At 42.0% G+C, this 24428-nt stretch overlaps 2 protein-coding genes across 3 annotated transcripts in view; one reads left to right on the top strand and one right to left on the bottom strand.

Moving 5' to 3' along the window:
• ATF7 (activating transcription factor 7) overlaps positions 1–10523 on the top strand; it is an 87907-nt gene extending 77384 nt beyond the window's left edge. For both annotated transcript variants that reach the window (XM_075851869.1, XM_075851870.1), the window contains exon 12: positions 1616–10523. In XM_075851869.1, coding sequence (XP_075707984.1) covers positions 1616–1833 — 218 coding nt within the window. In that variant the 3' untranslated portion in view covers positions 1834–10523. The remainder of the gene's footprint in view (positions 1–1615) is intronic.
• Positions 10524–21924: 11401 nt separating this feature from the next.
• Positions 21925–24428, bottom strand: part of TARBP2 (TARBP2 subunit of RISC loading complex) — a 72189-nt gene continuing 69685 nt past the window's right edge. Inside the window, exon 10 of the transcript XR_012881338.1 lies at positions 21925–22285. The gene's annotated coding sequence lies outside the window, so the exon portion shown is untranslated. The remainder of the gene's footprint in view (positions 22286–24428) is intronic.

The following is a 24428-nucleotide window of genomic DNA, read 5'->3' as shown; positions in this document are numbered from 1 at the left end:
GGCTGAAGGCTAGCTGATTCTGTCAAGATTTAGGTGCAGAACCGGCGCCTAGATCTTGACAGAATTCACAGTGTGTGAACATGGCCTTAGACTTGTTACACTGTATTGGTGTAGGTAAGGTCTTAGGCCCCAGGCACACAGACAGGAGAGAAAATTGTGCTGCTGCAATGTTTTCATTCACTGACCGAAAGCAGAAATGTGGAAAATGGCAAAAATTTGAAACATAATATATTGGCGTTACCAAGAGAGTACAGCCCCTGCAGAAGGGCGGAGGTTTTCCGTCCACCTTACCAATTCACCTGGTAGGCAGCTGCAGCCCCCACCTGATTTGTGGTTAGTGAGGCTTCATATTGGACCCAGCTTATTTAACATTTCATGAGCATGTTGTCGATGTGCGTCTGTCTTGTGGTAGATGCACTTTAACATTTTTGCTGTTGATTTTGACACAGGACACCGTTTTAAACCAAATTCTGACCATTTTTTTTTAAAGAGGCTCTCTCACCACATTATAAGTGGCCTATCTTCTACATAATGTGATTGGCGCTGTAATGTAGATAACAGCAGTGGTTTTTATTTAGAAAAACGATCATTTTTGACGGAGTTATGACCTATTTTAGCTTTATGCTAATGAGTTTCTCAATGGACAACTGGGCGTGTTTTATTCTATGACCAAGTGGGCGTTGTGGAGTGAAGTGTATGACGCTGACCAATCAGTGACCAATCAGCATCATACACTTCTCTCCATTCATTTACACAACTGATAGCGATATAGCTATATCGCTATGTGCAGCCACATAAACACACTATAACATTACTGCCGTGTCCTGACAATGAATATACATTACCTCCAGCCAGGACGTGACGTGTATTCATTCTCCTGACCACTTCTGTAGCGTCTGTGTGATTTACAGCACAGCACAGAGAGATCTCGCTGTGAATGACCGTTTACAGTGCAATCTCGCGAGACTACGCCTGCTCTGCTGTAAATCACAGAGACACTACAGAAGTGGTCAGGAGAATGAATACACATCACGTCCTGGCTGGAGGTAATGTATATTCATTGTCAGGACACTGCAGTAACGTTACAGTGTGTTTATGTGGCGATGTGCTGTGTAAATGAATGGAGAGAAGTGTATGATGCTGATTGATCACTGATTGGTCAGCGTCATACACTCCTCTGTACAACGCCCACTTGGTCATATAGTAAAACACGCCCAGTTGTCCATTGAGAAACTCATTAGCATAAATCTAAAATAGGTCATAACTCCGTCAAAAATGATTGTTTTTCTAAATAAAAAACACTGCTGTGATCTACATTACAGCGCCGATCACATCATGTACAATATAGGGCACTTATAATGTGGTGACAGAGCCTCTTTAAATATAAATCCTTTTATCTTTCTGCCTGCAAAACACATGTTGTACTTGTTCTTCTTTTAACAATGAAATTACTAAAAGATGTTCTGGGTGCAATAATAGCTCAGGTGTTTTATATCACGTGTGTGCGGTTGTCTTTCATCTTCCACAACAAATGCGTCAATGATCAGCATACAGGCATTTTCCTTCTGTACGTACTGGACTTTATTCTACTTTTTTTTTTATTTCTTTTGCGCAGAAAACCTCAAAGACAGCTGTGATAGCAGAGGCTCTCCCGCCCCAGTCTCCCAGCACAGTTCATTGTCCTCTGCCTCCCCTAATGGGCTCCGCTCACCAGCCGAACACATGGCCACTTCAGTGCTCACGCAGATGGCTAGCCAAAGGACAGACGGCCATAGTCAGATTCTACATTCACATGTCATCATGTCACCACAGTCGCAAGCAGCCAGCAGATGATGGATCTACTCTATTAAACCTAGAACTAACTAATGGGATGCCTCAGCCCCAAAGACTGAGAAGAATAACTAAGCCCCAGCACAGAACGGGCGGATATGGATAATTAAAAAAATATATATACGTATATATATTTGTTTTTAAAAGTCGGTAAAGGGTGTTTAGGGACTTTTTTTTATTTTTTTTTTTTTTTTTTTTTTAGTACACATACATCAAGTGGCTAAAGCACTAATCGTCAGATCCCATCAGGTCAAATCAAGAACCTCAACACACAAAACGTGTAAGGGCTTCAAGCACTAACAGACATGTTCATGATCACGCACCCTACCGCTCACTGTGTGGTGTATATATTATACCGTTCCGAGGTTCACCATTTCAGTGCCAGCAGGGTGGGGTTTTCCCTGGTGCTCCTTGTCTGAGCATTCTCCCTGTCCTGTTCTATTTGTGTAACCAAATATTACTGAGGAACCCTTTCCATATTTTACTACTATGATTTTTACTCATTTGGAAAAGGCTGTGCCCATCCATACCTTACCTGTCCATGGCATTTCAGTGTTGCTCGAAATTCATCACAGATGAGGCCTTATTGCTCAGTTGCCTTCCAGCCTTTCATACTCCTGCATCACATGAAGAACGCCGAGGAACATGCTCCGAACCTGGAGACCAGCCTGGTGCTGGACGGACACCCTACAGAGGAAGAACTATGAGCAGTCCGAGCAGCTGCTGCCCACAAGATGAGGAGGAGACCCAGGAACGACTCACATAGCTAAGAAGTGGCAATGCTTTACAGATAACCCAAATAGCCGTGTGATCAAAGTGATGGCCATTTGTATTGCTTCATGGAAAAATCTGCAAGTCTTCCCCTCGATTTGAAATGCTGCTGATGTCTTCTTCATTGAACTTGAGGATTTGGTTTCTTTGCAGCATACGTCAACACTAATTATAACCAGCGATGCCGCCTCTTCATGGTCTTCCAGTAGTCCGTATCTGAATGGTGACCTCTCTGGGATCTAGCGTGTGGCAAGGAGGCACCTGGTTGATAGATTTTGTATGAATTAGATGTTTGATGACCGAGGAGAATCCCAGTCCAATATTCTAGGAGTGACTGTTTTCTCCATGTACTGTAGGTACGGCACTGGCTTCTTCTCATTGCCCCATGAAACAGTGTCGGTTGGAGGGCTGGCTTCACGTGCCTCTTACATGTGATGTTTTTGCACCACCTATATAGAACTTTGATTGCTTTTACTTCTATCTCTTTCAGGTATTGTTCTATGCAGTCACATGGACCTTTCAGAGAGTTGTCTTTGATCCTGGCTCAACTTTGGCTTGCTAAAGTTTTGCAGGTTCACAAGGTAACATTAAGAAATGCATCGTCGAAGCGTTTTTCTTAGTTGAGGAGTTTACAACTTAATGTGCGGAATTTAAGATGAATAATGTACACAGCACTGCCTGCTGTTCCATCGTATCCGGCTTTGTGAACCAAGGGATAGCAGATTCCTGTAGCTGTTAGATCAGCCTGGCTGACGTCACTATTGACCATACTGCGATGGGCACACGGTCTATTCTTCTTACTAAGATACACTACATTGTCTTTATCAGGCATCTTTACAGTCGTCATGTGACATTTCGTTGCTGAATCGCAGATGTGTTTTTACAGCAGATTGCTTGGGGTTGTTTGTTAATTATATGCAGATTCCATATATTGGGAAATACTAGCCATTTGGGTAGCAGAAACAAGGTAAGTGATGTCAAAGTACAGTTACGTAGCGAGTTACCATGATTCTACAGGCCAGCTACGTAGGGAATCCTCTGTGCTCTTAGAAGGGGAACATAAAATATAGAGGCAGGTTTTGTCCTCAAATATTTTATCTGCAGGACTAAATATAGTGAAACCTCTTTGAGACGACCACCCAAAATTGCATTGAAAAAGGGTCTTCTGGAAGGGTGGCCCTCTGAAAGAAGTAGCCAATATTCATTACATATGGGGGAATTAAAAATCTGGTCTTGATAAAGGGATGGTCTTTTGGAGATTTTTCACTGTATTTTTATATTTAGCATTATAAGCTCCTGTCACCTTAAAGGGGTTGTCCCTACTCAAACACTGTCCATATATCCTATTAAGGTATATGGATGTCATAGAGGATGGGGGGGGGGGTCCCACACTTGACACTCTATTAGACAGAGCTACTATAAAGGATGGCCATAGACTTTCGATAAATGTCAGGCAGGCCCGCCATTTTTGGTGGACTGGACAACCATCTAATGTGTATGGGGACGTCCTGACTCTCCCGCGACAGCAGATGTCAGGGGAAAGAAGGATTGGGCTGATGGATTTCAACAGACCCAATTCTTTTCTTCTCAGTGAGATAAGCTGGCAGCGGCTTATTCCCCATTGGGAACACACGCATGCATATGTATGGGGGTCGAAAGGGTTATGGCCGCCTTTTAATTAGGTTTTCTCACAAGTGTTCTATGACATGTAGATGGGACTTATGATTGGTAAGGAACCAGCCAATGCCACCCCACCGATCCCAAGAATGGGGCTATTTCAGTTTTATTAACAATATCTGTGGCATTCAGGGGCTTACTAGTGTTTGTGAGGGAAACCCTGTGCTTCTCCATTAAAAAGGTCCTAGCTTAAGTTAACCGGTGTATCCTTAGGCCTTGTTCACACGATGCAGATTTTACATGCATTTTTCAAGCCAAAACCAGAATAGGATCCAAAAGAGGAGACACCTTTTAGGGCCTTCCTTTATATATTTCTTTAGTTTTGGTTCCGTTTCTGGTTTAGGCTTAAAAAATACGTGCAAAATCTGCACTGTGTGAACAAGGCTTTAAAGTGAATGTCCACCCTTGAACACACTTTTGTTTTTTGTAACCTAAATAGGTCCAAAATTCTCTGCTGCTGATTAATTTCTTTTTATATGGTTATAGCACCTGGAGCTGTGTGTTTTTGATTAGGGATGCACAATGCATCGAAACTTCGATACTGTGCATCCCCAAACGGTTCGATACCGCTATTTCCTGTATTTCGATACTTAGCTGCGCAGCCGCACAGCTAAGTATAGTAACACATGAATGTATGAGAGCGGGCCTGCGGCTGTGTAATAGTCATTGCTGTGCTCCTGACATGTGCGCGCTGTCAGGATGATGCGATGCACTAATGAGCGGCGGCACTGAAGACAACATGGCGGGCGCACTGCAAAACACCCCCATGTTCTGGCTTCAGTGTCTGCGCCGCCGCTCATCAGTGCAGCGCCGGCCGCATCACCTCATGCTGACCGCGGGCGCACTTAATGTCAGGAGCGGGGCAATGGTTGTATTACACAGCCGCAGCCCCGCTCTATAACGGTGGAGATCAGAGAAACCTCTCATCGCCGCCGCTGCGATCAAAGCTGACTGCAGCATTCAGGGGAAAATGAGAAGGGGGGATGCCAATGGATCGCATCACAGGAAATTCCTGTGACGCGATTGAGGGACATACCATATATGGGCAGACAGCCCAGGGTCCATTGAAGGACCCCAGGGCTGTCTGACCATATTTGCTGTTGTTAGGGCATACACTAGGTATGTCCTAACAACTGCCTGTGTACTATCCATACACAGGCTAATGTACTGGCATATAAATATATATAGTATATAGATATATGCCAATACATTAAAGTTTAAAAATAAAGTAAAAACAAAGTAATATTAAATTTTAAAAAAATACACATACACCTTTTTTACAATAAAAATTAAAATAAGTCTCAATACATAAAATATTCACATATTGGTTATTGGCGCGGCCGTAATAACCTGCACAACTATTTTTTTGCATCATTTATGATGTGTACGCTGTAAAAAAATAAAAACTGCTTTCTATCACTTATTAATGTGAGGCGCGAGGTGCGATGAATTTAACCTCCATGTTCCTCACATTAATAGTAATTAACCCCATCATGTACCTCACACATTAACCCATTATGACTGAGAAACATGATGGGATTAATTACTATTAATGTGAGGCGCATTCAAAATTCATCACACGTCGCGCCTCACATCAGAAAACGGAAGAACTTTTCTTTTTATTACTGTTGGCAAAGTATCGAAATTGATATCGAAATTGCAATACTAAACGAAGTATCGGTAACGAAGTCCAAATTCTGGTATCGTGACATCCCTATTTCTGATACAGAGTACCAAGTTCCCGGCATAGACCATAGCTCTATGATAAGCTCCTGGATACCTACAGACATCACTAGAGGGAGCCAATGAGCTTACTGCATATTGTTTTATTATTTTATAAACCGTATACAATGGCCCCTAGGCTCCCTCTAGTGGTGGCTGCTATCATTGCTATGGTCTATGGAGGGAATTTTAAGGTCTAGCTGAAAAACCAAAAATCTGACAACTTTTAAAATGATGTATTTTAAAACATTGTTCAGCACAGAATTTTGGACATAATGATAAAAGGTGGACGTTGACTTTAAGGTTTTAGATTTTATTTCTTAACTGCATTTTTAATCTATGAATTTTATGTTCTTCTCATACCAGTCAGGGCTTATTTTTGTATGTTGACAAACTTTTACTGTTAGGAATTTTAAAACCTCAGTGGACATGTATGCGGCTGAAGAGACACTACATTGTAAAATATAGTCATTCAGCCAAACTTTTTGATTTGTTAAGGGTTTGAGATTTTATTCACGGCACTTAAATGCAGATCTATATGGCTGCGTTCAGACATTACGGTTTTATCATGGTTTTCTTATGAATGCAGCCTAACTCGCCAAATAAATGGACAAGCGTGTATTATATGGAAACGTCGGTTCTGCCCGTACAACAGACTTTTATATTTGCATATAAAACAGATGCAGATTTAACATGGCAGAAGTGTGTGCTCCTATTAGGAAATCACTTGGTGAGAATTTTCAGATTTTATATCAGAGCATATAAGGAAATATTATTGTGTCAAACCTATGAATTTGAATTTTTAGATTGTTCAAAATCTTGGAATTAATTTTATTTTATATATAATTATCAATAATCAAACATAATGGGAATGCATTAGCGTTATGTCTATTATTAGGGCCGTCCTCCTCCACCCTTACATTTTCACAAAAATCTATAGATGATCGTTCCACCAAAGAGGCTTGGTTTCCATAGGGATCCACAGTGGACAAATCCTTCTCCTTCTGTCATCGTTTGCAGCCATTCACCAGTAAAGTGCACTTATCAATAATGTTCTGGAGGATCAGGATTAGACGGTTATTCACATGTTGCAGTCATATTGCGGCAAAAAAAAGGCCTCAACGTGTGAATACACCCGAATTGCGCCTGTGATTGTTAATCTTCAATGTTTTGCAATGATAATAATATTAACTCTCCAACACGATCCAAAATATGACACCAATTCAGTAGAGTATAAAATCTGGACTGCCTATTCTTCCTCTTAGTTAGTGCCTTCTGACATATAAGGCCTCATGTATGGATACTTGTGCCCATAACAACCATGTATGGATACTTGTGCCCATAGCAACCATCGGAAGTCGGCTTTCATTTTTTAAAGCGGGTCTGAAAAGGAAAACAATGGTTGCTATGGGCATCCCTTCCAGTTCTTGCCGGCTTTTCCCACTTTTATCAAGTGCAAATTGCCCCCCTTTATTGTAAAATGTAGTGCCTTTGAATTTAGTTGGTTGGATCTGGTATTGCAGCTCCACACCAGTCACTCAAATGAGGATGAGCTGCAATGCCAGACAGCCTGTATTCTGCAAACACCTGCAGCTTCGGTTTCTGTTGCCATAGGTAAATGTCACTGATGGCACCTACATGAATGGGTGTACCCTGCTTGGGTAACATTATTTGAAAACCCTTTCTAGTTAATCTGTACAGCCTTTGATATTCCTGCAGAGCGTCTCAACTCTGCAGATGTCATGTTTACATATCAGTCCTATTCTTTAGAACAAATAACCAAATGTGATTTCATGTAGATAGTCCTGATTGTATCCATTGCCTGACGCTGTCACGTCCATATTCGATGAGGTAATGTGTTAGTGTCTGTCTGTGCCCTTCCGTGCAGTACATTCAGGGACAGGTAGGCAAATTTATTGTATACTTCTGTCATGTGCTTTACCGGAATTTCTGGACTTGCTGCATTTTCACGCCTTTTATTTTCAAAGAGGTATTTAAGGGGGAAATCCTTATGATCTACAAGTCTGACCTCCAGACTGAGGCCTGATGCAGACGAATAACTGCAAACTCGGACGGGAAAAACAGACCGAGTCGCACCCGTGCGGGACCTGTTTTCACGGATCCCGCATAGACTCGAGTCTATTGAGGGATTTATGAAAACGGACGAAAATAGGACATGTCGTGTTTTTTCACGGGTTCTTCACACGGTCCATTAAAACAACGGCCATGTGAACAGTCCCATCGAAATGCATGCGTCCGTGTGACGGCCGTTAAAAAAAACCAAAACGCTGTCACACGGACGAGATTCACGTATGTCTGAATAAGGCCTAACACTGATCAAGGGTTCTAGAGAGCAATAAAACTCCTTTGGCGCTGCTCAGAGATTTGTTACTGAGAACCTGACACGATATTCGAAGCAAAATCACTGATTTGTAAGCGTCAAATGGGTTTGCACGGCGTGTAAAGCCCTTTTTTATTTCGGAAATCCATGGTATCCGAGATCATTTAGACTGCATTTCCCCTTTAAGTCCCTCTAGGATATTACAATAAAGTGATGTAAGGAGATCGGCAGCGAAGTGTACACTACAATACTGAAGAGATGTTTAATAAGGAGAATAACTAGTCACGTTTTTCGATTTCTCCCATGGAAGGTTAAGTGTTGTTGCTTTGTAGGGACTAAACATTCGGTAAATCTGCCTGTATAACCACAATCCTCTACAGAAATCTATCTATAAATTCAGCAAAGTCTTTTTACATAATACATAGGAAAGCGATCTGGAAATAGATTGATTTTAAAGAGATTCTCTGGGATATTGTAATTTGGAGTGTATCTTCTGCAGCAGTTCTGTCCGATCTTGTGGTTATATCCATAACTGAATGCGTACATAAAACCGAAGATCCACCATCATGCTGAAACCAATGCCCATACAGCAGTAGACCCTGAAATACGCTCTCAGGCAGGGGCAGACTGAAAATTGTCTGGGCCACCGCTCAATAGAGGGTCACTTTTTCCTTTTTCATTTAAAAATTGGACTTAGTTTTCCACGCTCCGTTTTTTAATTATTTTATTTATTTTGGTAGAGGTTGTCGTAAAAAAAAAAACTCCAGTCAAACATAAATATCTGTGCTTGTATGTATTCTCCATCTGTACGCGGTCATGACTTCATGCTCCCTGTATTTACTGTTACAGGAGGGTTTCTACACTATAGCAGCTTGTGGCTCTTCTCTCCATGACACATTTTTTCCCACACCAGGACAAGCTATTTGGTAATTACCATTTCCTACATAGTTGTCAGGTGCCTAGTCATGTGACATTGAAGCTCCACCCAGTGTAGGGAAGATTTAAGGTGAATTTACGTTTAGTCATTTTTACTGCCTTTTCAAAAATCGCAGCAAAAATACGCCCTTAGCTGGAAATGAAACCTGTTATAGAAGATATTATTCTACATCTGATCATCTTTGGTGGCCTGTAGAGGTTTCCGTGTAAAGTTATGTAATGACTGGAGTTTGTGTTTTCTATAACGTAAATCATTTAGTACAATTTGATGCAGAAATATCCGCTCTACAGATTCTGCGCAGGTTGTCTGTTCGGGTTCATTCACACGTTGAGGTTGCGGTTAGAACTGCATCTGGAAAGCACGTACAGTCTTACCGTAACTGCATTGAAAAAAAACGCATCAAATCGCAGTAAAATCACGTGGTTTTCGGAAGCGTTATTTTTCGATGAGGTTGAGGTGCGGTTAGAACCTAAATGTGTGAATGGACCGTTACGCTCTGTTGATCTTGGGGTTGTATATGATGCCCATACATGCCAGGTTACTGCCTTTTAGAACCGTGCTGTTGGCCTTACAGGGTTCTGCATTCAGCACACGTGGGAGCCTTAAATAAAGTGTCTGCTGCAAAATAAACACTTAACTTTCCATGGTCTGCTGATATATAAGCCGCGTGCTTAGTTCTGTGCAATGTAAAATAGGAGGGTAAATTACTGTAGAAACTCGTGTCCCACAGACCGGTCCTCCGGTCCAGACACGCTCACCGTTTTTATTATTGTGGTTCAACTTTTACTTTAAGCAGATGACTTTGGATATAAAAGTGCAGGGTTTGGACTGTGTGCCATGGAAAGGCGGGACAGCTACTGAATATTAAGACAAGATGATTAGGACTTCCATGTCTGCATTCTGTGCCGCAGAATATTGCAGCTTTACTGCCATTACTTCAAGAACTGCAATGAGCTACCATTGACAAACAGATGTATATTGAGAAGACTAAGATTTGTCCTTGTTTAGTTACTCAGGTACATTTCTTGCGTTAATCTCTAGACCTGAACACTTAAATGCCGCAAGGTCCCCTGGAGCCAGGGGCTGCAGGTGTCGCTTCACCCGTCTACCAGAGAACTGCAGAGCAAACTACTCTGGAAGCGGGTGAGTTCAAGGCCTTCTCCCTTTCACCATTGTTGACACCAAATTAATGTTATGTGCCTTTTATTTTGTTAATCATGTAACAATAAACTCTGTTACCAAGTACCTGGATATTGGCTGATTAATATTTGTGTTGTGTATAACTTGGGGCCTAGTCTTGTAAGGTTGGGGTTCATACACTCTATGACAGTGGTGGCCAAACAGTAGATCACAGCAGTGACTAGTAGATCTTGATGGTAGGCCACCAAGCTGTCCTATCGCTGGCATAAACACATCAGTGTGAAAACGGCCACATTGTGCTTCAAGTATCACAAAGAGGGACAACCGATGCATAGCGCGGCAATTTTTTTCCTTTTAAACCACGCCTTTAACCCCGTCCAAACCCCACCCATACACACCCAGTTCAGCCCACACCGTATCATGATCCCATAGTGCCCCCCCCCACAGTATAATGCCCCATAGTGCCTCCCACACAGTATAATTCCCCATCGTGCCCCCCCACAGTATAATGCCCCATAGTGCCCCCCCAAAGTATAGTGCCTCCCACACAGTATAATTCCAAATAGCTGCCCCCATACAGTATAAAGCCATCACAGAAGCCCCCATACAGTATAATGTCCACACAAATTCTCCCATACAGTATAATGCACCCATAGCGGTCCCATACAGTATAATGCCCACACAGATGCCCCCATACAGTATAATGCCCACACAAATTCTCCCATACAGCATAGTGCCCCATACAGTATAATACACCCATAGTTGCCCAATACAGTATAATGTCCACACAGATGCCCCCATACAGAATGCCTACACAGATGCCTCATACGGTATAATGTCCCCACAGCTGCCCCATACATTTTAACGCCCCCTTAGCTGCCCCATACAGTATAATACCCCTTGGTGCCAGTGCCCACATATATAGTGCCTCCCACAATGCCCATGTATATAGTGCCACCCACAATGCCCATGTACAGATGTAGCCGTCTTTAGCTTGACTTCTAACGCATTAAATACACAGTGGCAAGTTCTTTTATCTTGACTTTTTCAATGAGTTTTGAATGGCTTTTGTGAGCTTATCACGCTGCAGTAAGTTATCAGTCAAAATAAAGACTGCTTCATCCGTATATAGTGCCACACACAGTGCCCATGTAGATAGTGCTACAGTAACCATGTAGATAGTGCCATTGGGGCTCCCTCTAGGAGCGGAAGCCCCTGCCAGAGGATCAGCCACGCTGTGGCCGGGAAGTCCACTCCAGGAGGAGCCCCTGATATGGACAGTGACGTCAAGGGCTTCCCCCGGGCTCAGCGCTTAAAGTAGCATTGTGCCCGGGGAGTCTTTTACGTGTGGAGGAGCACCCTCTGCTCCTCCGCTCTGTACTAATGCTGCAGCAGGGAGCTGATGGTTTGTTGCTTCAGCTTTGGGTTTAATTGTATCTGCATCCTGAGGATGACAGTTGATACCGAGACATAGCACCAGGACAGCAGGACACTTTCTGGAATCTGTGACTGTCCCGCTGAGTCCGGGACGGTTGGGAGGTATGGTTTAATCATGGTGAGTCTTGACCAGCGCTATTTTTTTGGTGCGAGTCCGACACATGCCCTTATGGCTAATAGACAAACAATATTAGAGAGCAAGGCAGAGGAGCAAGTATAATAACTGTGTTTATCACTAACTACTAAGGTCACTTTCACACGGCAGTATTTTGGTCAGTGTTTGGAAGCCAAAACCAGTAGTGGAAAGATTTACACCTCTTCTGTGTTTTGGACACACTCCCGGTTTTGGCTTCCTAATACGGAAGCAAAATACTGGCCACAATACTGCCGATAAAAGTTTTGGCCACTCATGCTGTACGACTTAAACACCGCATATCCCATTGCAAACAATCGCAGCGCAGCTTTAATTTCTTAAGCTATGTTCACATGCAAACTCAAAAACTTCTGAAAATACGGAGCTGTTTTCAAGGGAAAACGGCTCCTGATTTTCAGACTTTTTTTAAGCCACTCGCGTTTTTCGCGGCAGGAACAGAACACCATTTTTCCCATTGAAATCAATGGGCAGATGTTCGGAGGCGTTCTGCTTCCGATTTTTCGTCCGTTTACGGCCCGAAAATAGACCGTGTGAACATACCCTTATAGTGCTCTTGAAAATTTAAAAGCTTCTCTGTGATTGGTAGCTGGGTGACAGACCATTTTGCTATTAGACCATTTTCATGAATCTCCCCAGAGAAGTTTTCGGCAAGACCCATCCATGCTACATAACTGCAGTACAGGGGTTGACAGTTTTGCAGTTTAAACCACAAAATAACACATTGATATACGGCATTAATACTGTGAGAGATGGAATAAGACGGTTATATAGATGCAATGGCCATTTCTTGATTGTTTTAAGAGAGCGAAAAGAAATCTCCTTCCCAGTCAGGTGCAATGTCCTTCTCTGTCCACACGATGTCTCTAAATAATAACAAAAATCAATTCCTTTTATAAAAAGTTTGGATCTATATAAATAAATAACCTACTGTTTACACAAGAAATTTTTCAGAACGATAATGATCATCTGTCAAAGAATTCTCTTATATTTACTGCCATGTAAACAGAAGAAAAGGTATAATTAAGGCCCTGTTACACGGACCAATGATCGGGGAAACGACCGTTCATATGAACACTCGTTCCCGAACATTGCCCTGTGTAATAAGGGCAGCGATCAGCCGACCAATTAGCAAACGCTCGTTTATCTGCTGATCTGCTCTTTTATGCAGAATTAAAAATAATCCTTGTCGGCAGCACATCTCTCTGTGTAATCAGGGAGATGCGCTGCCAACATGATGATAATGTATAGGAACAAGCGATGGGAGGAACGAGCGCCTGTCCCTATGCATAGCCAATCATTGCTCCAACGTCGGCCGCAAGGATGGTACCCTTAGTCCGCTTCCACTGCTTCTTCCCAATCAATGCAGATTTGGTCAAGATCATCCATTTCAAGAACCACATCTCTGCGCATTCACTTATAAGAAAAAAAAAATATTTCATATAATTGGGGAAATAAGTATTTTTAAAGACTTTGGGGGGGGGGTTTGTTTGTTTTTTAATCAAATGCATTTTTATAACTTTTGTAATTTACGTTTAAAAAAACAAAAACAAACAAAAAAAAACTAAATTCACTGCTTTTAACGTGTGCATCTACTTTCTCGGCCATTCTGAGCCGAATCGGTCAGTAAGCTGCACTGACAGCTCGGCTGATAGCGACTCCTGAGCAGTTTTCTAAACTCTGTTCTGATCAAGGCAAGTGGATCCAGTGAATGACTGAATAGGAAAGCGAAGCATGTATATACTAACGTATACCTTCCCAGTGGCTGCCAAAAACACTTGACATCCATCGTTTCTATAGGGATTTATGAACCCGTTCAGTGTATGGGCCAGGAGTATTAAACTGAACATACACTCTAAATATGTTAATAGACCCAAAGTCATAATCATTTTAGAAAGAATCCAGGACTATTGCAATGTTTGCATGTTATATTTTTCCTATGGTCCGTGTGAAAGCACAACCAGTTGTAGGGCATGCTTCAGTTTTGAGAAACAATCGGTGACTAATACTGTTCTATAAAAGAAAAAAAAAAAGCCCAAATATTAGTGCTGTAGGATGCATATCAGTCATGTATTTGCATTACAATGCATATATAATGTGTGTATATGTATGTATGTATATATTTATTATATAATATACACACACACACGGTTTTAGGTTTTAGACAGTGTGGCCCTGGACAAAGTTAACAGTGGTTCCCTAAATGCTGAATTATTGTATAAATAATGCAGTCACTTCAGAAGTCGATGAGCAGAGGACTGCATCGCTGATTTCTAGCGCGTCCAGGGATGTTGCAAGCTCCAAAGCATATGTCCCCCCTCTCACACACAAAAATTATCTATATACGTACACAGTTGTTAAATCATACCACTATACCAGATTAAATATTACCTTCATACTGTGTCATAGGTTCAGATAGCACTAGGTTTCTTATCGATGGGTCCATAAGTAGGGGCACAACCCACTGTAAACGGAGAAGTACTACGCACACCAATAGGAGTTGATTAGAAGAAAATATTTTTATTCTTCTGCCATTTCGGGCTAATCCTAAACCTTCATCAAGCACTAGAAGTTAATAACACATGTACGTATATTAGCTCCATATAGTACAAAAAAAGGTGTCAGAGAAAATCAAACGGTATAGTATACAAAACCCCATAGGCATTATTTTGTGCATAATACCATTTTATTTTCTCTGACACCTTTTTTTATGTACTATATGGAGCTAATATATGTATATGTGTTAACTTCTAGTGCTTGATGAAGGTCTAGGATTAGACCGAAACGTTACGTTGCACACTGGCATAAGAATAAAAATATTTTCTTCTAATCAACTCCTATTGGTGTGCGTAGTACTTTTCACAGATTACCTGCATACTGTTACTGAACACAACTCACTATTACAAGACCAATATTACCAATAATAACACAATATAAGGTCCAAATAATACCGCCACACCATAACCACATAGTGACTGAATAATACCCCTATACTGTTACTGAATAATACCATCACACCATAACCACATAGTGACTGAATAATACCCCTATACTGTTACTGAATAATACCGCCACACCATAACCATATAGTGACTGAATAATACCACCATACTGTTACTGAATGAAAACCACTATACAAAGACCAATCTTACCAACCATGTAGTGACCATATAGTGATCGATGCCAGTTATACACAGGAGCTCTGCAGACCATAAAAGTGATTACAGTACAGTTATACACAGTGACTCACAGGTGATGTTTTCTCTGATTCGAGTCGGTCACTTTCCCTTTTTTTTCCTCCATCCGGCCTAGACCTCTGTCACAACTTATTCCAGCCATGACTTGTCTCTGCAGAATCTGACTCATATGTGTTGGCTTCTCACATGTCCAGCATCCTCCCCACCTATACCCCACCCTTTAAACAAGCTTGTAATCCACAGTGACCCAGATGGTATTAATTATCCCTTAGTGTTCAAAACAATAAAAGTGCCCCATCAATGATTGTGCTCCCTTTAGATAGCGCCACACACAGCCTCTTGTAGATAGCCACACACACACACAGCCCCCACCTTGTAGAAAGCGCCACACACACACACACAAAGCCCCTCCTTGTAGATAGCGCCACACACACACAGCCCCCCTTGTAGATAGCGCTGCACACACACAGCCCTCCTTGTAGATAGCGCTACACACACACACAGCCCCCCTTGTAGATAGCGCCACATAGCATTCCCCCTGTATAGTTCCAAACAGCCCCCCCCCACCCAAGGATGCAGATACAATTGAATGTAGCAGTTGCTAGCACTAGGGTCCCCTCCGATGCTAGCGACGCCACCGGGCATGAGAGGGGGCCATGCAGCCCGGGCCATAAATGTAATTGGCCAGGCGGCGTGGGCCCCCTCATGACTCGGGCCCCATAGCCACTATGGCTGCTATAGTAGGCAGGGGACCCTGAGCAATTGCCCAGTCCCCCCCCCCCCTAACGCCGGCCCTGTATATATATATATATATACACACACACAGCAGAGTTGTGGCAATGTAATACCCGTGGTGTTACCAGTCTAGGACTGTAGAAGCGACAGCTTCTTCTTCTCCTGCCTGTTCTCTGTGCTGCCGGCCTCCTGGAATGACATTTCATCTAATGTGACTGCTGCAGCCAATCACAGGTTGTAGCGGCCACTTGGACTGCACAGAGACCAGAGGGGGACCGGAAATCCCTACAGGTTTTAGGTTGGATACGCTGCATACTTTTCCACAGTGTATCCGACATGTGTGAACACTTAGGCCCCATGCACACGACCATAAAATCGCCCGTAATTACGGACCCATTCATTTCTATGGCCGACTGACACCTACCCGTATATTTTTGGGAAGGTGTCCGAAAAAAAATAGGATGTGTCCTATTTTTTTTATTTTACGGACCATGCTCCCATACTTTATACTGGGAGCACGGCCAGTAAATGCGGACAGCTGTCCACTGCCGTCAAGACCCATAATTATGGGCAAGAAGCTTCAGTTGATCTGTTTTAACCCCTTCCCAACAGGTCGGGTGAATATGGAGCGGGCTCACAGGCTGAGCCCACTCAATAAGTTGAGCATGTCGGTTGTATGTTACAGCCAACACTTTACTGCACCGAGAGGGATGCCGCTCGATTAACCCTTTAAATGTCACGGTCAATAGCGACCGCAGCATCTAAGCCGTTAGAAAAAGGGAGGTCTCCTATGACATTGGACATTGGCTTGAATCTGTCGATATTCGCGTGTCAGACAGCTTTGATAGAAAGCGGATAGAATACAGAAATATCCTAACAACCTGATTCTGATCCTGGAGCACTTCAGAATCTAAATTGACTTGGTTACTATCTTACTATGAAATTAACTACCTCCATACTTGATTATTCAGTTAACCCAGGGTCAACAAAATAATTAAGTAGAGAGGTACACTACCGTTCAAAAGTTTATTATCACTTAGAAATTTCCTTATTTTTGAAAGAAAAGCACAGTTTTTTTTCAATGAAGATAACATTAAATTAATCAGAAATACACTCTATACATTGTTAATGTGCTAAATGACTATTCTAGCTGCAAACGTCTGGTTTTTAATGCAATATCTACATAGGTGTATAGAGGCCCATTTCCAGCAACCATCACTCCAGTGTTCTAATGGTACATTGTGTTTGCTAACTGTGTTAGAAGGCTAATGGATGATTTGAAAACCCTTGTGCAATTATGTTAGCACCGCTGTAAACAGTTTTGCTGTTTAGAGGAGCTATAAAACTGACCTTCCTTTGAGCTAGTTGAGAATCTGGAGCATTACATTTGTGGGTTTGATTAAACTCTCAAAATGGCTAGAAAAAGAGAGCTTTCATGTGATACTCAACAGTCTATTCTTGTTCTTAGAAATGAAGGCTATTCCATGCGAGAAATTGCCAAGAAACTGAAGATTTCCTACAACTGTGTGTACTACTCCCTTCAGAGGACAGCACAAACAGGCTCTAACCAGAGTAGAAAGAGAAGTGGCAGGCCCCGCTGCACAACTGAGCAACAAGACAAGTACATTAGTCTCTAGTTTGAGAAATAGATGCCTCACAGGTCCTCAACTGGCAGCTTCATTAAATAGTACCCGCAAAACGCCTGTGTCAACGTCTACAGTGAAGAGGCAACTCCGGGATGCTGGCCTTCAGGGCAGAGTGGCACAGAAAAAGCCATATCTGAGACTGGCTAATAAAAGGAAAAGATTGATATGGGCAAAAGCACACAGACATTGGACAGAGGAAGATTGGAAAAAAGTGTTATGGACAGACGAATCGAAGTTTGAGGTGTTTGGATCACACAGAAGAACATTTGTGAGACGCAGAACAACTGAAAAGATGCTGGAAGAGTGCCTGACGCCATCTGTCAAGCATGGTGGAGGTAATGTGATGGTCTGGGGTTGCTTTGGTGCTGGTAAAGTGGGAGATTTGTACAAGGTAAAAGGGATTTTGAATAAGGAAGGCTATCACTCCATTTTGCAACGCCATGCCATACCCTGTGGACAGCGCTTGATTGGAGCCAATTTCATCCTACAACAGGACAATGACCCAAAGCACACCTCCAAATTATGCAAGAACTATTTAGGGAAGAAGCAGGCAGCTGGTATTCTATCTGTAATGGAGTGGCCAGCGCAGTCACCAGATCTCAACCCCATAGAGCTGTTCTGGGAGCAGCCAATCAAACTTGTGGGAGGGCCTTCTGGAAGCATGGGGTGAAATTTCTCCCGATTACCTCAGCAAATTAACAGCTAGAACGCCAAAGGTCTGCAATGCTGTAATTGCTGCAAATGGAGCATTCTTTGGCGAAAGCAAAGTTTGAAGGAGAAAATTATTATTTCAAATAAAAATCATTATTTCTAACCTTGTCAATGTCTTGACTATATTTTCTAGTCATTTTGCAACTCATTTGATAAATATAAGTGTGAGTTTTCATGGAAAACACAAAATTGTCTGGGTGGCCCCAAACTTTTGAACGGTAGTGTAGATCATTTGGAGTGAGATTGTAACCAAGCCAAGACACATTCTGCAGTGCACCAGGATCAGAATCCGGTTGTTCGGCTATTTCTTTAGTTCACCTGATATTCATAGAGAGAATCATTTTGTGTTTTTTTGGGTTTGTTTTTTTTTCGCATTACACTCCACAAAGAATTTGATTTCAGTTTCCCAGTACATAATATAATACAATAAATAGTGCCGTTAAATACTATAACTTGTCCCACAAAAAAAAGCCCCATACTGCTATATAAACGAAAAATGCTGGGAGGAAAGAAGAAAAATGGATGTGGCTTCAAGGGGTTTTTAGAGTTCCAATCTCTAGCTTTACCTTTCTAAGCCAGTCTTGACCCCACAAGGCTGGTCCATTCGTATTAACAAAATATAATTCCAAGTTGTGATGGTCTTCATTGCTATAATTCACGGTTATGACCCTAGTAGATACACTCTCTTTTTTTTCACTGGTGTAAGTTTTCAATGGATATGTGTTGTTTTAAGCTGAAAATTAGCAAAATGCTGTGTAAAGTCACCTTGTGAAATGATCGACACCACAGAACCAATGTCCAGTACCATCTTTATGGTTTTATAATTTATCTTGGGGGTAACCCATAGAGCTTGTTTTATATTACCTTTTACTGTATTGATTTTAAGACTCGCTCGATCTATAACACGGTCACATCGTGATCATGCTCCTTTTATTGTGTAAAGGCCTAGTGCACACCATAAGGCCAAAACATGGTGTGCACTAGGCCTTTACACAATGAAGGAGTATGGTCACGGTGTGATGCACGTCTGGAAAGCTCCCGAGGAACACACCCAACGCGTCCATAGGGCTCCAATAACCTGATGAGGGCCAAAACAGTGTCCCTTTGGCCTCCGTTAAGCTGGTATACTTTTTTTTTTTTTAGGGATGAAATAGCATAGTATTTCCTTTTTTAACATGTAAAACTACAGGTGACAGATCCGTCACAGGTATACGTTAAATGTATACGTCAGGTGAACTTCTGCAGGTTCAGCGTCCCCAGAAGAGCATCAGGTAATGCTTTGCCCAGGGATTCCGGCCCTGGCAACCTCACTGTCCATATATGGACAGTGACGTCGGGCTATTCCCCAGAGCCGGAGTACCCGGCCAGAGTGCCTCCAATGCTCTGGCTGGGGATTTCGGCATTGTAAAGCTCCTAACGTCACTGTCATATATGGACAGTGACGCTAGGAGCTTCCGCGGGCACAGCCTTACAGGGAACGCTCTGCCAAGGAGGTTCAGGAGACATATTCCACTACATGCCTATACAGTGGGATACATTGCAGACTTCCATCGGATATATATGTCCTCCCAACCTATACCTCAGACGGAAGAAAAAAATTTGATGTGAAAGGGGCTTAATATGAGTGCCACTTTTTCAACCCTGTTTTCGCTTTACTTTTGACGGTGTTTACTTTTCTCAGACTGACCGACTCTCTGAATGTCCAGCTTTGTTGTATTTTCTTCATATAGCCCCTTTAAATCTACATTGGGCAGGTCTGTGAAACCTCCCTCCACAATGCCTGTTTTTTTCTCTCAGATTATTCACGCTCACCTTCTCTCCTGACTGTAAACGGTGTTTTACACTGGGCGATTATCGGGCAGACGAGCATTCATAGAACGCTTGTTGCCGATAAGTGCCCTGTGTAAACAGGGCAGCGATCAGCAGATGAAAGAGCAAACGCTCGTTCATCTGTTGGTCTTATCGGTTTAAGAAAGTTTAAATCTTATCGTTGTCGTCAGCACATCTCCCTGTGTAAACAGGGAGATGTGCTGGCGACATGATGATGATGTATGAGGTCGAGCGATTGCAGTAACGACCGCTTGTCCCCATCCATAGCTCCGTGTGACAGGAGCAAACGAGCGCCGATCAACGATGTCTCGATTATCTGCCGATGTAAAAGGTGCTTCTCTCTCTGCTGTCTCTGCTTGTTGTCGCTATCTCCAATGCCTTCCCAGATGTTAAGTCTAGCGTTGTTAGAAGTCTTTTCTGTATGATTTTTTTCACCGTGCCTCACACTAGTCGATCTCTCAATAAATACCTGAGACCCCCTCCAAACGGCCTATGTTCAGAAAGTCTCTTCAGTTCAGCCACATAGGCTGCAATACATTCTCCTTCATTTTGTTTTCGTTTGAAAAATCTGAAACATTCTGCGATCGCTAATGGTTTAGGGTATGTCCACACACTAACTCAAAAACTTCTGAAAATACGGTGCTGTTTTCAAGGGAAAACCGCTCCTGATCTTCAGACGTTTTTTAAGCCACTCGCGTTTTTCACGGATGTTTTTGCAGCCGTTTTTCAATGGAGTCAATGAAAAACGCCTTCAAAAACGTTCCAAGAAGTGACCTGCACTTCTTTTGACGAGCCGTGATTTTACGAGCCGTATTTTGACAGCGACGCATAAAATAAAGGCTCGTGGGAACGGAACATCGTAATTCCCATGGAAAGCAATGGGCAGATGTTTGTAGGCGTATTAGGGGCCTTTTTCAGGCGTAATTCGAGGCATAAAACGCCCGAATTACGTCTGAAAACACTGCGTGTGAACATACCCTTATGTGCCAGGTGCTCCCGCTTGATTTTAACAAGATCTGCAAAGCTGCATTCACCAGGTTTCATAGGGGCATAAGCATCCCCTACCCCCATGGGACTCAGTAACACTGACACCCTCTTCTCATAACCAATATGATTAGCTATAAAATATTGTTCTGGTTGTTCGATATACAGCAGAAAGTTATCCACAACACAAACGGCTCAATTTGAGCAATATGGGTAGCCATTTTGGAATGGTGGTTTGATGACAGAAATAAATCAGCCAGAGAGAGAAGAAAAATAGTAACTCTACATGAGGAAAAATAACTTTTTTTTTTAGCAGGTTTTTGTCTTCCTCATCGCCGCCATTAAGTTTTCAGTCAGGTGTATTATTATTTGATTAATTCATTGCTGAAATTGTGCCCCCTTTATAAAAAAAAATTCCACACACCGTGCCCCCTGAATAATAAAAATACCCACTGTGCCCCCTTAATTAAAAAAAGATGGCCACGAAGTGCCCCCTGAATAGGACTAGCACAGACCGGTTCTAGTGTTGTGATCTCCTGATCAGACTTTTATGGCATATCCATTGTATTCAATGTATTAAAATTGCTAGAACCAATATGTCTGCCCAAATCCTAAGTCTTCCTTGTCCAAAAGCTTTAGACAAGTTATTGTGTACACTCAAAACTATGCAACTACCAACTTGAGTGTATGGAATAAAGGGAAATGTTACTTGCACTGAAGCTGAACTGAATAAACTGAAGAATTACAAATTAGAAGCCGAATTCCTAAAGGACTGAAGATCTATTGCCATAATACACGAAGACATTGATGGGGAAGAATGGCTTTAATAAGATTCCGATGTTGTATTGTGAACAAATTGGCCGATTGGACCAAATATAGAGATTAAATATTAGAATGTGAGTCCTGGGATTATTCACGTCTTGTCATACTTAACTTCACTGCTGCTTGTCTGCAACGTTGGTTATCTCTTTAGGGACTTTCCCACTATCAACAACTATGTGGTCATTTCCATATCTACCCACGTTCTTTATGGGTATAATATTCATTTATTTTCATTTAGCGTTCTACTATATTAAATGAAGTTGTAAGTCACATGGATTTGTGGTATCATCAGTAAATTGTAGTTTAGTTTTCCATAGTCGCATGCGGCCATCCTCCATCTGTCATCACTTACTGCTGCAGAATAAGAAAAATTGTTTATTTTTTTTAATATACATTAGATTAAAAATTTTCAAAAAGCTGTACAAGTCAACATCACATACATTATCAATTACATATAAATCTAAGTGATAGTGATACATATTCGCGACATCAACATATTAATACATCTCTATATTCCATATCCTTCATGAGACTTGAAATCAACAACATAATGCGTAAGCCACCTATATTTTACTGAATAACATAAAACCGAAAAAAACATCAACCTGTGAAGCCACCCCTGTTTGACCATGTTAGGGTCAGACCCCCCCCCCCCCCCTTCGTTCATTAGGTAATTTCCTGCCCAGCTTGAGGGATCTGAGACAATCAGTGGCTATGAGTTCGTAGAATGCTGGGTATGGATAAACTGTACTGAGAGCTTCCTCTCAATTTCTCCTTGAGATACCACTGGGTGTACTGATTTAGCAAATTTTCTATCTCCTCCACCAAGGTTTAACAATAAATGGTATCCACTTGGTAAAAAATTTTTTTTGCATGGGTTCTTTTTTTTTTTACCTCTCGGCATCAATCCTCTCCAAATCTTTGAGTTTGTGCAACTGGGCTAAGAGCTCTGAAATCTCTGGTATGTCTGGTGACAACCAATTATTAAAAATACACCAAAAGCACCACATGTAACAATGGGGGAACCCACCGAGTCTGATCAATGGATCAATCAATCACTATTAAGAAGGTCCATAGTGAGCCCACATAGATATCACCTTATTCCAAAAAACCTTGATATTTGGACATTCCCACACCATGTCATATATGCATGTGGTAACGGCTAAAAGTGTGTCTCCCTTCATCGCTCACTAGGGACATGATTTAATATTTGTTCCCACCCCTCCAGAATCTCTGGTGAATCTCAGATGTATTGAGCAGTGTACCCAACTTTTTAAAAATTGTGGAGGGGTTAACTGCCAGCAGAAACGTAGTCTCACATTTCCCGGGCGATATTCAGGGTTTTCCCAAACGGCAATATGTTTTGAAAGGAGTAAAAAAAATACTGTATAACTAGTATGAAGCAAGGGACATAGGTTCCAGGGTGAAGCCAGTTCCTTCTTCAAAAACAAAATAGAATAAAAAGAAGAGGCATTCACCCAGTCAACTACATGCCTAAAGAGTCAGGAAATACTGTAGCTTCTAATATTGGGGAAGTTGAGACCCCCATCCAATTTACTCAACATAAATTTATGTAGCCCTATGCATGTTTTGCCTACCTTAATATGTAGTTAAGTAATATTGGAAGTGGCGGGGTATAATTGCTTATTCAAATTGGTCCAAAAGGGCCTCTGACACGAGCTGCCAAGTTACAAGATTTCCCCCTCATGTCGAGTCCTCTAAATATCTAGCCAAAGCCAAATCTATAATAGGGGTGATAAGGGGCATCCCTGGTGTTTGCCCATGTGCAGTGCAAAGGGGGCTTAATGGAAGGCCTGTGTGTGTATACATGCCCTAGAATTATTGTTTGGTCCCGAAAGAAACATCCTAAAATTTTTGGTTATCTCTAACTTATCCAATACCATTCCCAGCAAGGCCCACTTTATGTTGTCAAACGCATCTCCGCGTCTCATGCTATCAAGACAGGATGTGCACCTGTCTGGGAATTAGTCCGGTCTAATACTGTGATTACCTTGCAGATATTTTTGGTCACCGAGCGATGATAAATAAAGCCCACCTGTGAGGAGCCAATTAGAAGCGGTCTGCCGATATTTTAGAAATCCGTTTCCTGATCTATTAAAGAAATGGGCCTATAGGAACCTGGTTCCAACAAGTCATTGCCCGGTTTTGGGAGTTCTTTAATGTGTACCACCTTGATGCCTCAGGGATGCAAAGTTGGGGTAATCTGCTCCACCAAAACGTAATAAAATTCTCCAGCATATCCTTCCGGACCTGTAGACTTTCCATTGTGCAGACCCTTTATAGTTGCCCTGATTTCCTCCTCGCTTATGTCCCCACTTAACCATTCCTTCAGGTCTGTAGTCAATGTCGGCAATGATATTTTACTCAGAAAAGACAACAATAACTGTATAATGCTTTTATTTGTTCAAGTGATTCTGAGATTGTTTTCTCATGACACATTGTACTTTAAGTTAGTGGTAAAATTTGGTCAATACAT

Source organism: Rhinoderma darwinii, chromosome 2, assembly GCF_050947455.1.
Source record: "Rhinoderma darwinii isolate aRhiDar2 chromosome 2, aRhiDar2.hap1, whole genome shotgun sequence".
Classification (NCBI taxonomy): Eukaryota; Metazoa; Chordata; class Amphibia; order Anura; family Rhinodermatidae; genus Rhinoderma; species Rhinoderma darwinii.
This window is presented reverse-complemented; position numbering and strand designations above follow the sequence as displayed.